The 18,233-nt window shown below is 32.5% G+C and overlaps 1 protein-coding gene across 3 annotated transcripts in view; it reads left to right on the top strand.

The window, feature by feature from the left end:
* The window catches only part of LOC127708011 (uncharacterized), a 174,800-nt gene extending 163,992 nt beyond the window's left edge, over positions 1 to 10,808 (top strand). For 2 of the 3 annotated variants that reach the window (XM_052212800.1, XM_052212801.1), the window contains 4 exons: positions 3,046 to 3,175; positions 4,662 to 4,915; positions 6,812 to 6,986; positions 9,225 to 10,808. In XM_052212800.1, coding sequence (XP_052068760.1) covers positions 3,046 to 3,175; positions 4,662 to 4,915; positions 6,812 to 6,986; positions 9,225 to 10,543 — 1,878 coding nt within the window. In that variant the 3' untranslated portion in view covers positions 10,544 to 10,808. Of the gene's footprint in view, positions 1 to 3,045; positions 3,176 to 4,661; positions 4,916 to 6,811; positions 6,987 to 9,224 lie in introns of those variants that run through there. The other variant, XM_052212802.1, reaches the window with a different exon arrangement.
* The last annotated feature ends 7,425 nt before the right edge of the window (positions 10,809 to 18,233 follow it).

The raw sequence follows: 18,233 nt of genomic DNA, 5'->3' as shown, positions 1-18,233 counted from the left end.
GTCTTTTAGTTTGGAAAGGGGAATACTTGTGTAAAGTGTAGAACAGTCAAATGTTTTAATTCTATTGCAAGATGAAAGAGTCTTAGATTGTATGTACTCTAAAAGATCTTTGGATTTTTTTTGGTATCCACATTTGATTCACGCCATCTCTAGAATAGGTAGTTTCAAAATAACATTGAAGGCCGACTTTGATTGCTGATAAAATTGATGTCAATAATTTAGAAAGAGGTTTCGTGGAGCACTTGGAATACCCAGCAATATACCGTTGTTTGTAAGGATAATTATGTAGTTTAGGTATCCAATAAAGTGATGGAAGATACAGTTCTTCATCTTTGGTTGAAAATCCAAAGGAATATAGAACAGAACTATAATTATCCAGGATTTCCTCTTTAGTAAGTGTCGTGGGGGTATATGTTGAGTTTCCAAGTGAATTGTCAATACCTAATTCATTTATCAAGTAGTGTATGTAATGTGATTTCCACACAGAAACGATATTGTTTGAGGCTTTATCTGCGGGGACAACAACATATTTGTCATGGAGGTAGGACAAGTGTTTTGCAACATTTGGGTCTTTAAAGATTGATGTATCTTGGGTATTAATAGACCCATTCAGTTTCTTAATTCTGATTTGTATCAACAACTTCACAGCCTTAATCCATTCGTAAAGAGTATCAACGTCTTCTTTCTCGCGTTTAACCCATTGCCTGGCATAATCCTCGACTGAATCCATCAGTATTTTGAAGTTGTGTTTCCAATTGATGGATTAAGGCTCACGATATTTCGGGCTTTTTGATAACCTGTTTCGCAGAGAAGGTTTTTTTTGACAATGTTCAGGTCACCGGTAATAACGTGGCCAGCCAGATTATATATGAATGCGAAACTAGCACAGGTGCAATCAAGAGGTTTAGACTTGACGTCGTCAATATCGAGATCCTGCAACACGTGTTTGTAATTCAAAATTTGAGTAGCAATTGGTTTGGTATAGGTGTAAGAAATGATAAGTACAGACTGATCTTTAAAATAGGTAGGTATTTTCGAGTGAACTGATTTATGATGAAGGATATTGCCCAAGTTTATGACGTCGAGACCTTTGTTAGGAAAGGAAAGTTTAAGAAAGGATCTTTCCTCCTTTTCATCTTTTCCAATGCGAACTTGTTTGAAAAGTCTGTGACTTGCAATATCCGAAATGATAGCTGTAAGTTTGTATTGGTTTGAATGAGGGTTTGTAACAGTGGGTTTCCAAACATAAATTGTACAAAGAATGAAGTTTTGAAAAAGGTAAATGAATAAAGCTTTGTGCGAATGTGATGATGGCTTTTGTATAAATGGCAGGAGGTCATTAGTAGAGACATCATGGAGAGTAGGTGATGTATAATGACGATGACCATGACTGCGTCTACGTCGAGGAGTAGGGTTGAAAATGTTCATGACATTCACCGTGCTACATTAGATGGACTAGATAGAATACCTATACCATCAATCTTGTCATTGCAACCATATGGTGTCGCACTTCCCAATTGTCTAATCCAGTAGTTTTCCTTTTGTCTACGGAGAGGTGTTGCAAGATGAGGATTGTTAGTCCTGTAGTTTTTTTTTTTTCGATGATGCGAACTTGCATAGAAAGAATTGAATGATCAGGCTGGTTAAAATGCTGGTAAACAATTTCGCTTGCACTGTTGTTGATGTCTGAACTATGGCCGCACCTACGTTTATTTAGCCTTCTCTTCGTTTCACCAACGTATACCAATCCGCAAAGGTTACACTCTAACCCGTAGACGACATTTTGTTGATTTACAATTCAGATCATTGTAACTTCTGGTAAAATAAGACTTTTTAGTTAAATTGCTAGTGAATTGAACACCTGTTATTAAAATTCCACAGGTTTTGCATCCATTGGCTTCACATTTCGAAATAAGACAGTGTTGTTCAGTGACATCAAAATCCAAAATGTCTTGTAGAAGAACTGAACACGGTTGCGTACGTAAATTATTGTTGTTGTCATTAGTATGATGATCTGAAGGTGTCATGTTAGGGATATTTGTCATGTTTGGTGGTGAGGGGACACCTACCATATCAGAAAACACCGTGTCCAAGGTGACGTCTGTTTCGGACCCTTTTATACTGGGCGACGTCCGAGCCGGTATTCTGTTTGATCTTTGTAAACTCATGCATATTATGTTACTGGGCAGATGATGTCCTCGGGGACAAAATGTCCACCAGCAGAGACATCGACCAGGTGGTTGTAAAAGAGAGGCGAAAGATACAAGAGGGACATTCAAACTCATAAGGTTCAAATAAACTGACAACGCCATGGATAAAAAAGAAAAAGACAAACAGACAAACAATAGTTCACAAAACACAACATAGAAAACTAAAGATGTGGTATATGACGCCTATCACTATTAAAAGTTTAAAGGACAATAATGTGAACGATTACACTCACAGCTAGCACATTATAGGTATAAAACCACTACTTCCTAACCCTATTGCATCCTATGTTAAATTCTGCAATTTCAAGCATTCATAGCTATTTTGTCTATTGATTAGATAAAGTGAAACTCATTTCATGTCAAAACTATAGCATCCTGACTTGTTCTGGAAAAAAAATCAATATACCTTCAAATGCTTGATAAAACGAACTGGTTCCTGGAAGTTTGTTAAAACAAAAACAAGTTCTTCTAATGTGAACATCAGGGAAAATATGCCCTCCCATTAAAATTGTATATATATTTTTTATTAATATAAAAGACTTTCAACAAGTGTTTTACAGTTATCCCAAGTCCAAAAGTTTTCTTTTACCAAAATTAACCAAAGATTCTACTCATTGACAAACTTACAACTATGCGTAAGATCTACAAAAAAGAAGTATATATTTAAACAAAATAGATCCTACGCAAAGTTGTAAATTGTCAATGAGTAGAATCTATTTTGTTTAAATATATACTACTTTTTGTAAATTCTTTCTGATCGGGACAAATTAGTGGTTCTATACATATACTCAAATAAAATTTGATACCTACACATTGAAACTTCACTTTGTTTTAGATAATATTGCTTTCCCTCGTATTCTCTTGGATTGTAAAGAGTTATAAAGAGAAAACTGTGAAATACGACAGAGAGAAACTTCTTCTGGAGACCAAAAGACGTACAGCAAGTCCATTGTCATATCTTTTAGGTAATGTTTGTTCTTATTGAACTAGGAATATCAAAGAAATATCTATTTATCAAGCTTATTGGTCCCCATTTCATCTGGTTTCATTTAAAATACTTTGGTAAAACGCAAGGGCATGTCATCAATTTAAACATGTATTCAATATAAAATCAAACCTTCAAACAAGACATAGAACACCTTTTTATACAATTGTTCTGTTCACCTTTTGGTTAAAAAACAAATATACAGTCCGGTCTTAAAATCATGAATGGAGAAAATTAATAGACTAAAAAAACTTTTTCTACATTTGGTGCGCTTTTCTAGATTTACATTCCTCGGTAAAGTTCAAACCAAAGATTTGAATGTCACGGAGAGGTAAAGACAGATATAATATGACCAAAAAGGACTCAAATATATAGCCAAATTTATTTCTCAAAGAAAAAAATAAACAAAGAGAAACATTATCAAACAAAAACTATGAGTAAGACAAAATCTGTAAATAAGTCAACGTGGCTAAAATTGTCTGTCGAATCATTAAAAAAGTTATTGCCTTTTACATGATGTTTTACCGGATTGACTCGCCTTCGACATATGAGCAAAAAGTTAACTATATGTGGTGTATGAAATGATTCCAAGGTGGACATGTCTGCCTGGCAGAGTGCATCTGTCCGTGACCTCAATCTAATGGTACATTTGTCAAAGATTTGTTTTCTAGGTTTGGTCTGTTTCCCGGATACCATAAGCAATATGTTAACTATATTTGATATATTGAATGATTTTCCATCTGACATGGTTCATATGATCTTAACTCAGTTACATGAATCATTAATAATGTTAAGTCTATGTTATACTTGTAATATAGCCTTTTTCTCAAGCCCTTTCCTTCACAATAAGATCTAAAAAACGTCAAATACTGTGGATTCATTATTATTCGTTGGATACCAATTTTCGTGGGTTTCGTGGGTACAGGCGAACCACGAATTTAAATGTTCCATCGAATTACAAATTTATAATAGGCTTTGCATGCAGAGGTTGGCAAACCACGAAATCAAATATCCACGAAAATGCAAGTTTTCCTCAATCCTCGAAAATTGATACCCACGAAAATAAATGAATCCACAGTAGCTGAATCTTTCAGACGACACCTTAATGGTGATTTTTCATTTTTGACGAACACAATAGTAGATATGGAAAAACTGTATATAACAAAAACGATCAGAATGACAAGATTTACAAATAAGTCAAAGAGCCGAAATTGTCAGTCGACCTTTCCATCTCTAAACTATAACCGGAAGTGTTTATTCAGCTCAGTTATTGATAGCATTTTTTTTTTAATCGATAAGCATTTTCTGGAAAATCCGATATTTTACTATTAGTGTAAAATTATTAACAATAATACTGAATCCCAAGGTAAATTAAAAAAAGGAGGAAATCGATAAAACCTTACAAAATCAAATGTTAGTATAATATAATGTTGTTCATAATTTTGGTTAGTTTTGTTTTTTTTAAGATGTGTTCAAAAAGACGCAAGCACCATTGGAACCCCAAAAAGTTGCTAGCTTAAAAGAAAAAAGACAGCAGCGACTTAAAATGCAAGAGATTTTTATAGAACTTGTTTTATATATCATATTCCTTGCTGTTTTGTATTGCGTCAGTTTTAGAAACAGGGATTCTAGATGGTATAATGTTAAACATCATCTAGAGCAGCAGCTTGTTACATCAAATAGTATCTCAGTTGGAGATTCAACGTTGAAATATGATCAGGTTCGTTGTCTTTCCTGTTTAAGGTACCGTTTAATGGGGAAAATCATTACGAGAAGAATACAACCACATAACACTTCAAGTACAGGGTAACATACGATAAGGAATTCAAAAATCTTGAACAAAGCGCAAATGCTTCCATATAACCACTCATAAGCCTGGTGGGATATCCGATGCTGAGGCAGGGATACCAGCAAAGAAGTTATTCACAACATCTATAATATAATATAATGAGTTGTGAATAGGGACACAAGTTATGCATCAAAATTACGAATAATTGATTGATTGGTGTTTGCTTTACGCCGCCTCAGCACAAAAAGGCTATGTCGCGGCGAAAATTATGAATAAGGTGGTGTGACTACCTTTTAACTTACTAGTGACATTTCAAACAAAAACTACTCAAAAATACCAGAGTTGTAAATAAGCGTCAGAAATTCGTATCGACTGCATAAATCTCATCAATGATACTCCAGTCAACTTTTTGAAATGTTTGGTTTTAATGCTATTCAATTTCTTATTCAACTGTTTTGTTGGACATAACGGAGCAGATCTTTTGTAGAGGAAACGCGCGTCTTGTTTGTTAAGTTGTAAGCCTGGTATTTTTATGAGCTTTTACAACCTCTTTGTCGAAACTACTGCTTGTGTACGTTTCTTCTCCGAGTAAATCTACTGTTAAGTCTGTTTTTTATATTCATTTGACGTGACTCTTCTTATGTATCCCGTCATACTTTGAACGACAAAATTATTGTATGTCTACCTGTGTGACGTCAAACGCGCGATACTACGCCAGTACTTAAAACCTTCCATCCTTTATGGGTGGATTTTACATAGATAAATAAAATCGTATAATTAAAAAAGCAAAACTAGGATGTTAAATTTGATGTATGCCTTTTTGTGCTTCCTTGTTACATTTGTTTGTTTTTGTAGTGATTAAGATGATAACACAATGTTGACTGCTGTTTCCCTATTTTTGACATTTTTACCTATCGTGTCTGTTTGTTTTGCACGCATCGTTGTCAATATAATGGAATTTGATGCGACTGTCATACAAGTGAGAGGTTTAGCTAGCTATAAAACCAGGTTAAATCCACCATTTTCTACATAAGAAAATGCATGTACTAAGTCAGGAATATGACAGTTGTTATCCATTCGTTTGATGTGTTTGAACTTTTGATTTTGCCATTTGATAAGGGACTTTCTTTTTTTAATTTTCCTCGGAGTTCAGTATTTTTGTGATTTTACTTTTCACATGTCCTGTAGTCATTACAACTCTTCTACGTCATTTTGTAAATTTACTATTCATACAACTTTAAATTTCCACTGTTTTGTTTTGTTTTGTTTAGGTATTGGTTTTTACTGCTTTTCAATTTCTATTTGACTTTATAACTGCTTGAATTTTAGCGCAACTAAAGAATCGTGTGTGGACGAAACCCGCATCGGAATTACCAAATTAAAATCTTTTCATCTTTGAAGAGATTTTATAGATACTGAATATCCACTTCCTCAATCTTATATTATTTCCGTTGTTATACGCCCGTCTTAGACAGGACGTATTATAGAATACTGTTGTGCGTCCGTGTGTAAACTTAAAACATAAATCTCTTGGTCTCATTATTGTCTCAATTTTCACGATTTCCAATTTTATCATGCGACAAATGTTGAACAAAATAATGTCATAATTGAGAACAAATTTGAGTTTTTTATCTTGCCATTTTCCTATTATTACCTTTGTTATCTACCATTTTTTAATAGTTTCGTCATTAATTCTGAGGTAGAAACCAAATATATCTGTAGATAATGTCATTCATTCATAATTTAATATGTTTAACTAAGACACAAAATATGAAATTCACCTGATAACTTCTGTCATATGTCTTGAACTATTAGATTGTTTTACAGGTTACAACTTCATCTAATTTATATGTTTGGATTGATGAGACCCTTATTGCATTTCTATTTCCACGGTATCATACTAATGGAGATCTACTGAATGCCGAAAGAAGATTGTATGTACAGGACCAAGTAAATTTTCGCGTTGGTCCAATGAGACTGAGACAACTAAGAGCAGTTCAAGGTAATCAAACAATATTCGTATTCACAAGTTGTAAAATGAAAATACACATTTTAAGATTCTTGCGTCCGAATCCCCTTTCTAGTTTTACCTCCTTCAGGAACGATTTCTTTAATTTTCATAACGACGTATACACTTCTTTTTCCTTTTGATTTCCTTTAAATGAAATCTGTATTCGTCCGAAGCGTTGTTCTGAATTTACTTTCGTCAAGAACGCTCTAACCTAAAAATTTGAAAGCCAGGTATATATAAATACGAAAAAACGTTAGAAGATACAACACATTTAAAACAACATTGATAGTCTAACCAAAACATTTGAGAGCTTATCAAGTTTAACTAACTAATCTATTTTAAATACTATAGTAAATAATAATACAAGACATGATCATACATGTTGACAGTCTTCACATAATTCAGAAAAAATTGACAGGGAGAATTTAAGGTAGCTTTATAAAAACGTGACATGCATATGAAAAGACAATACTGTTATATCAAGTAAGTCATCATAGGATTTCAACTGAGTTTCTACAATTGATGTAATGAAATGAGTACAAAATGTGCACAGCAGTATGAAATGTATGTGTCATATACTTTTTTAGCAAAAGTGCTCTATACTCTGAGCAGAAATTGATGAAATTTCATAAAATTGACCTGGTAAAGCTACAGATAGTATTTTTGTTATATGTAGCTGCTGTCAATATGTTAATGCATGTGATGCTTTAATTGCACAAGTATGTATGTATCTAGGTATGTTTCTTTGTGTATTTAGAGGTTGGAGTATGTGTGTGTGTGCGTGTGTGTTTTTGACTACATTGGTACTGTACGTTATATATTGTTTACACACAATTGATCATGACACGAGATATTTATTTTGGTCAAATCGTTACAAAAGTGTATCTAATAATCAAGTTGTAAAAGAAAAAAAAATATTAGTACGACAATAACATTAACGGTACCATTTGTTCTGCACAAGATGTGCATTTCGACAATAAATGTCTCTTCAATGATGCCTGAGGCCAAAATATTTGAAAATCCAAAACTTATTAAAAAGATGAAGAGTATAGCAAACGCCTGGCAAGGAATCAGAGCTATGGATGAGGGAGATATATTCCTTATTTTATAATAAGTTCCAAAATTTTTGTAATCTACCTTTTCGAATCATTATTCCAAATTGTTGAAATATTGCAAAACAATATATCCAAATATGAGGCTCACAAAACGTGCGAGGTCACTGACCGCATTTCGTTTCTGATACATTAGAGATAGTTTTAACAGACCATACCGGAGTAACGAATAATTTTCCGTTCAAATACTGACAAAAAATTAAACTAGTGTTAATATAGATATCATTATAAATATTAATTATAAACTAATTTTGTAGTAGTAAAGAATGTTTATAATAGTAATTTATTTATTCAGATTTTCAAAGTAATGTTGTTTATATAAATTTTTTTCTGAATATTCACCCTGAATATATAGTGGTAAATTCCACAGGGATACTTGATGGAATGATGAACATCAACTAGTATTGTTAAATTTTTATATATGCAATCAAAAATAAAGGAGTAGGTCCGATAAGGGCCGATTTTGGCCTCAAAATTCAGGTTCATCTGATGAAAGATTTTAGACACTTTTTAAACACTTAAGTGTCTACTTCAGTCGATTCAATAAGTGTATGTGAAAGATTTGAACTGATTTAGTCATTGGAGACGCTCAAATTCAAGCTTTAATATGAAAAATCTATCAAATATGCCATAATATGTCACTTTTCAGATGGTTTTTGCCAAAAATGAAAGTGGCCGCATCCATGTTCATTCTCAACCTTTATATATGTTATGTATTATCTTCAAATACAGCTTACATTTAAATATTAAGAATGAACACAAATGCGGCCACTTCCATTTCAGACGGAAACCGTCTAAAAATTAACCAAAAATGCTAAAATTTCGAAGATTTCAGTAATTTAGCATGACTTAGTGATGCTAGTACCCGATACATGTGCATTGTATTGTCAAAAACAGCCCATATTTTTTTAGCAGAAGTATTTTTCTTTCCAATGAATAGCTAAAAATTTACATTTTAACAATTTTGTAAAACTGCTATATTTTGGGGCCAAAAAGGGTCTTACCGGGCCTACTCCTTTGATTGTATGAAAAAAGTTTCTACAATTCAATTCAGCGTTATCATTTTCATCTGAACATGCAATTCAAGCGATATAAATGCAGGCGTTAACTTTTTCAGAGCCATGTAGGACAAAGTTTTGGGGAAATTTTACCTGTTATGATGATTATTCCATTAACGGAGAGGATGATGAAAACTACTGTGTAGCCTGGGAGCCTCGCCCTTGTGTCAGAGGTCAAGCTGTATATAATATGACATCTGCTGCCTGGAAGTTTGTGTCGTCTGTTGATATTTGGGGACTTCCGGTCACAGGACTACATTCTACCTATGGCGGTGGTGGATATATAGCAGAATTTATTGTCAACTACAACATATCACGTCTTATTCTTAATGATTTGTATAGATACGCATGGATAGATCGTAAAACGAGAGCCATATTTACAGAATTCACCTTGTACAACGTGAACGACAATGTGTTTGTATATATCACGTTTTTGGCTGAATTTCCTGAAACAGGTGGCGTCATTACAAGTACATCAATCAAACCGTTTCGGCCTTATCAACATATCGGAAGTCTTGGTATGTTCATCTTTTTTGGTGAAATTATTTTATTAATTGTAATAACTATATTTTCTGTTCATAAATGCCTTTTGTTTTGGAGAAACGGTAAGAAGATGCTGAAAGAATTATGGCATGCTCTCGACATTTTAATTATATTCTTATTCTTGGTTTGCGCCGTAATGTATATTGGTAGATGGATAATGATTAATTTGGCAATGGAAGATTGGGAAAATGATAAGAATAAATTCGTCAACTTCAGGCATATTGCATCATGGGACGAACTGTTTAATGTTTTATTGGCATTCATTATATTTCTGACAACAGTGCGAATCATGCGAATTTTAAGCTACAATGAAAGAATAAATCAATTTGGAAAGGTTCTTGCTCACGTGAGTTGTGATCTTTGTGGATGTTTCGTAATGTTTCTGATGGTGTATGTAGCGTTTGTGACTTTCGGACATTTAATATTTGGCAGGCATTTAAAAACATACAAAAACTTATTCGTGTCATCAACGACATTGGTCAATGCTATTATCGGTAAAAACAGTATCAATGATCTGTTTTCTGTGGAGCCGGTTCTGGGAAGAGCCTATTACTTCTTCTTCGTTTTGTTTTTGTTGTGGATTCTAATGACAATGATGAATGCAACATTAAATGTAGGTATTACAACAGTTAGGAAAAAACCTGTTCGGTCAACATACGGCATCATAAACATCGTAGCAAGCTTCTGGAAAGAGGCTGTTGGTCTCATTATTGCATCAAATGATACCACAACAAAAGACAAGCTAAAGTTATCACAAGACTACATATCAAGTAAGGAAGTTCCAAAGCAAATAGTTATAATACGTCAGGAGATACAAAACAGGTCAAAACAATAAAACCGAAGGAAGACTTACCGAAATAGAAAGTACGACCAAGGCGTATTTATCAGTAATATTAATTTAATCCATGAATTATAGTTGATCTTAAACTAGCTATTTAACTTTTATAGTTGATCTTAAACTAACTATTTAACTTTTGCACAAACAAACTTGTTTTGATATGACATTATCGTCTTTTGTTTTAGAAATTTTCCATAAATAATAATAAGTGTATCATGGTTTCTGTTTATTAAATTGCATCTTATTAAATAGTCTTTTTTCAGTGCATTCTAGATTATTTCCCCTCATGTGACTTGATACATATACGTACTAAGGAATTTTCTACTCCAGGAATAGATTACCTTATCTGTATTTGTCAAAGTATTTAGGAATTTCGGGTCTATAATGCTCTTCAACTTCATACTTTATTCTGCATTTTAACGTTTATGATACGAGCCTCACTGATGAGTCGTTTGAAGACGAAACGCGCGTTTGGTGTACACAATTATAAACCTGGTATCTTTGACGAGTTAATATATAATACTAAATCTTCTTTTGGTATCTAGATTTAAATTACAGTCAATGTCACATAATGTTTCCTGCTGTTGGATTGAACATATTCATTATCATTTTGAGGCAACAGTAGTTTAGAAGATATAAATCAAGTAAAATATAAAAAAAAAACTAATCAAATTCCAAGAATTCCAAAAGGATTAAATCCGGATGCGACTGCATCGCTTGACGATTTTCTTGTGGAATTAACATCAGTATATGATGAATCATAAAGGTTAACGGACATATTTTAAATGGCCTGAACTGAGAGTATTCGTATATATTTTTTGTCGTTTTTCTTTTTGTTTTTGTTTTTTGTGGTTCGTGTCGATCTCAGGTCAAGTCCTTTTCAAGTGATTTTTAATTTTGTTTTAATGTTGTCTTGTTACACAACTGTCCTAGGTTAGGGGAGGCTTGTTCCAAATTAAGGCGACAGTAGTTAATCGATGTTCAAATCATGTTGATCGATTAGGAAAAGGCAAATCAAGGTAACAACCGAATCCTGAGCGAATCACATGAACTGCATCAAAATGTCGCAATCGTGAATAGAACACAATAGGTTAAATTACAGATCACACGACTAAACTGGTTACTAACGATCTCAGATGATGACGTCTTTTCTGTTATATTCGTGTGTTATGGTAAAGATAATTAATCACCCCCTTCATTTATTAGATTTTAGTTTGGTTCAACGAAATTTATACGATATATTTGGTTTACAGTTTGATTCAGAAAAACACCGACATAGCTAGATAATACAATTAATTATCTAATTACTACCACAATTTGATATTAATAAGTATTGTAATTTTCATATTTATTAATAAATGTAACGTCAGTATTACAAATCTAATCTTGAATCAATCCTAATCCTATCTTATTTTTGGGAAATATTTTTACAAATTCAAATGTGACGTCACTTTGTGTGTTTTTTTTAGAATTTCAAATGTGACGTCACTTTGTGCGTTGATGCTTTGGCTAACTCGGCTGTGTATTTTTATGTGTTGGATTAAGTTGTTTTATGTAATGTATCCGTTTTTATTATGTAGTTAGTCCCCACTTCGGTTTTATCATGTATATCTATTATATAGTCATTTTATAAAATTTACTGTTTGCAAAATTATAAATTATTCTAAATAATAAGGATGTTCTTGTCCCAGGCAAAAAACCCTGGCCGTGTTGGGCGCAACTTTTGGGAAGTTTTGGTCCTTGGTGCTATTCAGCTTTGTACTTGTTTTGGCTTTCAAACTTTTTTCATCTGAGCGTCACTGGTTAGTCTTGTGTGGACTAGACGCACGTCTGGCGTATTGGATTTTAAACCTGGTGCCTTTTGTTAGCTATTATTCGTGTGTTTCTTTGTCTTATATGTTTTCCCATTTATTTGTATTGTAATCCTGTCATGTAATGTTGTCATTTTAATGTTATATTTAACATTGCCATAAAAGCGGGAGGTTTGGCATGCCACAAAACCAGGTTCAACCCACCATTGTTTTCTTAAAGTGTCCTGTACCAAGTCAGGAAAATGGCCATTGTTATATTATAGTTCGTTTCTGTGTGTGTTATTTTTTAATGTTGTGTTTTTGTTGTGTCGTTGTTCTCCTCTTATATTGATGCGTTTCCCTCAGTTTTAGTTTGTAACCCGGATTTGTTTTTATCTCTATCGATTTATGAGTTTCGAACAGCGGTATTCTACTGTTGCCTTTAATTATCAGACCGGGACAAAATGTCGCTTATGTTTTTAGACACCGACATTGTATCGATTAACCTATTCATGATATTGACCGTAAAACTAACGTAGTGATGAATTTAGTCGTTCTTCCACATAACTTTGTTGGAGTAGTTTTTTTAAGGAGAACAACACTGCTAATGAAGTCAAAATACGGTGTGTGAACATGCACGAGCGTAACGTATTAACTGACACTAGTAGCAAGATTTAAGTCTGAAACGGTCATTTTGGTCTGATCAAGTCTTAATCGCCTTGATTTACTGCTAGGGAAAAACGTTAAGACCGGTTTAGACTTTCAGACTCTGTTCCGATATATCGTGTTCAGTCAGATCAGTCGGTTCAAGATAAACAAGACAGATTCTTCTTGCGTTCAAATAAGACTTGATTAGATCACGTTCAGATAAAATAAGACCAAAGGTAAAAAATCTGTTTAGTTGCTGTAAGATCGTGTTCAGTCGTGTTAAGATTTTAAATATTTTAAATAAAACGATCGACACTTTATCTGTGTTTATCAGGGGTTACTCCCCTTTATGAATAAAATCGGCATAGCTAGGAGGATATTCTTTTGTGGTCTTTTAATGTAATACTGTATATCTATTTCATTAAATAACGTATGCAAACGTACAATTCATTTTTTCCCGATAGAATTTTTAACATTTAATTGGTTATATAAGAAAAGATTAATTGTCTTAACCGGGAAATGTGTTAGTCATTAAAACTTTGCAGTCGTGCTTTCTGACATAAAGTAGTCCTGTATTTATTCATTCCGCCCGTAAAGATATAATGATAAGTAATATATCCCAAAGATGTTCTGAAATTTTCTTAAACATTTTTTGTTTCTAATGTAAAATAATAGTTCTGATCCATATAAAATTTGTCAAGAAAAATATATTCTAAGTATTTAATTTACTTTAAATTTTTAAATATTATACAGATGACAGTTGCTTGGTGAAAGTTATTTACATTTCAATAAACGGATTATCTAAGCAGTCAACCGAAACGGGTTGTCATAAACTATCTAAATAATTACCCATGCAACGCTTATGATGTTTTATCTATGGACGTAACATGAATAAAGTTCCATGTTTTATCTTATATAAGGATTTACCGGGTAAAATTATTACATTGAAAAATAAAACATTATTTTTTCAAAAAAAATGCAACAAGAATAAAGAATATTTTAAGAATTTAGTTGACAGTTTATATTTACCATTAGGTACCTATAAAGACCGATTTCGATACCTCTCTTGATTTTTTTTTATCATCAAGTTTTTTTTAGCAAGAACTAATACAAGAATAAATCATATAGAAAAATATCAAACAACGATTGATAAAATCTTGTGTACGGTTTATATTTCTGTTTCGTATCAGATTTTTTTTATAACACCAGCGTTACTTCTCATTTAAAAAACAGTGAGATGCTTACTTGCTTTTTCGAAATTGACCAAAAAGCTATAGAATAACGTAGCGAAATGACTGTACTTATAGATTATACCTTTGTTTTTCCATTTTGAATTGTTTTACACTAGTCATTTTGGGGACCCTTATAGCTTGCTGTTCGGTGTGAGCCAAAGCTCCGTGTTGAGGTCGTATTTTTAATCTATAATTGTTTTATACTTTGTAACTTGGATGGAGATGATTATTTGGCACACATACCACATCTTCTTATTTATATTAACCGGGAACAGTTTATAATATTTTCATTTCGATAAAAAGAAATATGTTATTCAGTAAATCAAATCGATTTGTACCATATTGTTACATTCAAAAGTCTTTAACTGAAGTAAATGATTGATAGAAATACATTATGTGTATTGCATCGTTCCTAAAATAATGTCCAGTGTCAAATATTACACATCGATGATCACTTAGATGTTCAACTGATTCAACCAAAAATTAAACTTAGGACTAGGATCAAATGCAATTCATTACGTTACAATTGTATCCAATATTAATATTGCTAATAACATTCAGTCGAGGAAAAGACACATGTGACATTGATATGCATTGGTTTGTTCTAGCCTGATACGGCGAGCGCGTGTCGACAAAAAAAGGTCGTGTTAACAAGAGAACAATTGTTGTGAATCAGAGCCAAATTGACCTTTGTTCCAACTTTACTCATAAATAATGCGTGCTTGTGGACAAAAGGTCACAGACGAAAGGTCACAATTCAGTTTCTGAGACTATTTTTTTTGAAAAAGAGAAAATACTTATTTAAAAAAATATATTTTGTATGTATCTTGAACTATTGTATATATAAACCAACTCTGTAAACAAATGTATTAAATGAACAAATAATTGTTTAGTAAACAAACTATCAAAGTGGATTGGTACCTAAACAGCTTCATGGTGCTAAGAAATATTATATCATTTGCATGATTAAAATTTAATAAATCTTCATTTACCAAGGCTAATGAACAATTTCATAAACTGTAAAAAGAATATATGTAATACAAAGTAATTTTTCAAGATATTTCTCTTACATACTTAAACAATTGTCACTTCCTGTCCTGTGACTTTTTGTCCTGTGACTTTTCAGTGTTCGCTTACTGTTAAGAATAGGACCTCCCTTACCCAGGACCTCCCTTACTAATGGAGAGAAAGCTGTCGGGACTACCAACCCTAAGTGTTAGAGAGAATAAAAAGTACATCAGTCATTCTCAATTTTATATGTTTTGCGTAAAACAAAACGGTTTTAAATGTTGAATTTAAGGAATGCTCGGATTTAAAAAAAAAAAGCTTCACATATATGTATGGTTATTTTTGTTGTCGATGAAGATTTTGTCTATTCATTGTAGTTGGACTGCAATGTGGAATGCCCCATGCCTCTTTTTCTATATTTGAATAATGAGTATCCTTAACAATTAAATGTTTCTTTTTTCAGATTATTTGGTTTTATTGGACTTCTTGATTTTATTTTTTGATGAAAAATACTCAGAGTCGTGAGACGGGTAATTTGTTATATAAGACCTATTGTAAGCGCCTGAAAACAAAGTAGTTTCGCCGCCATTTTTTTTTCAAATCATAATAGACGTCATTGGTTATAAAGAAGGTGATAAGTTCTGCAAAGCTACTTTAAGTTCACTATGAGGCCATCAACATAAGAGAATCAACAAATTTGACCAAAACTTAATCAAGCATACAGCTTGATACTGTATCTTTTGTTATTGTTTTACTTGTACATATCTTCATATTTATTTACTATACCATTTAATGTTGGATGACGAATAAGGCCCTTATCATACTTACCCTTAAAACTTGACATACTGGATTGACATAATCTTTTGTGGGAGACCGTTCGTATGTTGACATATAAATGTCTTTTTGTTTTATGATAATAGTATATGTATGTTTATACTTGTTTTTACAATTCTTGTAGAAAACATACAATTAAGAATAATCTTTTAAAGTGCCAACAGTATTTTCGTCTTTTAAATTTATAATTTTCTTTTATTTCTCTTTCTCTCATTTAGCATGTCTAGTATAAATAGTCAATAAACCTCAAAACAAACATTAGAAGTTTGTTCCTGACCCTGCTCATAGTTCCAAGTAATATCTGAATTATTTTTTGCTATTAAGATTATTTTTTGTAACAAAAAAAATGTTCCGGCGTGACATTTGTTCCGCTGGAACTTATTTCATAGGAAATATGTTCCACCGGAATTTATATCACAGAAAATTTTTACCCGGAATATATATTTTCAGAAAATATGTTCCAGCACTGTAAAATTTGTTCCGGAACTAATTTTTTTACTAGATGTTAAATAAGTTCCGGGTGTTATAGATTAACATGATGCATTAACTTTATATCAAGCAAAACATTCTATAGTTGTACCTGACAAGTTTAATATTCAACATTGAAGTCTTTAAACAACACGACAACGTTCAAATAAGGTAAATCTTTGAGAAATTCAAATTAAGTCAGCATATATATTGTACGTAGATAATATGATTAAAAAACAAATGCACAACTATGATTAACAACTGCGATAAATATTTAAAACACACTATTTCATTTTTGTCTCGCCTTGACGGAGTCAAAAAGCGAGACATAGGTATGTTGTTTCCGGCGTCGGCGGCGGCGGCGTCGTCAACAATGTATTAGTTTGTGATTAGGTCTAGTTTATGGCGAACCACAAGTGGTAGGTCAATCATATTTGGTATGCAGTTGTATTAGCATTGGCACATCTCATTTCCATGGAGATTATTTGGCCCTGCCCCCTCAGTCATGGTCTACTGACTTTGAAACTTTTGCTTATTTTACATGTATTAGTTTGTGATTAGGTCAGTTTATGGGGAACCACTAGTGGTAGGTCAATGATATTTGGTATGCAGTTGTATAAGCATTGGCATATCTTATTTCCATGGAGATTATTTGGCTCCCTTAGTCATGGTTTATTGACTTTGAGAATTTTGCTAAGTTAACATGTATTAGTTTGTGATTAGGTCAGTTCAAGGATAACCATTTAGGGTAGGCAAATGTTAATTGGTATTCAGTTGTATAAGCATTAGCACATCTCATTACCATGGAGAATATTTGGCCCCGCCCCCTCAGTCATTGTATATCGACTTAGAAACTTTTTTTTAGTTTACATGTATTAGTTTGTGATTAGATCAGTTTAAGATGAACTGCTAATGTTAAGTAAACGATATTTGGTATGCAAATTTATTGGCATTTGCAAATATCGTTTCCATGGATATTATATAGCTTCACCCCTCTTCATGGTTCATTGACTTTGAAACTTTTACATAGTTTATAAGTTAATGTTTGTGTTTAGGTTTGTTTAAAGGGAACGACTTATAATAATTCAATGGTATTTGGTATGCAGTTGTATTAGCTTTGGCACATCTCATTTACATGGAAATTGTTTAGCCATGTACCTCAGTCATGGTTCATTGAATATTTGCATAACTTATGAAACATGTTAAAGTATTGCTATTTTAATTTCAACATTTGCATAATCAAAATTACAAAAGGATGAGACATATTTCTGTGATAACAGTTTATCTACAAATTCTGAAATGAAGTAACATATGTTGAATTGCAATATTCATAAATAAATGATTGATCTATAAAAAATTTCTGACGGATTTTTCTTATTCTTCGCTTATCTGCCTCATTAAATTATTGTCATTTGGATATTTTTGTATGGATAATGTAATTAAACATTTTGCTATACTCCACAGAATCCATATTGGATGTTTACACCTTTTATTTATTACATTATCAATATAATACATGTTTTTATAATGTACTTGAATTATAACTTTAAGCTCACTGATAACAATGCTCAGTATAAAAGATAACTTGTATAACCAGTGGAACATATTTCACAGACAAGGAACTTATTTCACCAGGTAAGGAACAAATCTCACAAACCTGGAACTTATTTCACTAGGTAAGGAACAAATTTCACAAACCCAGAACTT

The sequence above is a fragment of the Mytilus californianus genome, unplaced genomic scaffold (assembly GCF_021869535.1).
Source record: "Mytilus californianus isolate M0D057914Y unplaced genomic scaffold, xbMytCali1.0.p SCAF_7, whole genome shotgun sequence".
Lineage (NCBI taxonomy): Eukaryota > Metazoa > Mollusca > Bivalvia > Mytilida > Mytilidae > Mytilus > Mytilus californianus.
This window is presented reverse-complemented; position numbering and strand designations above follow the sequence as displayed.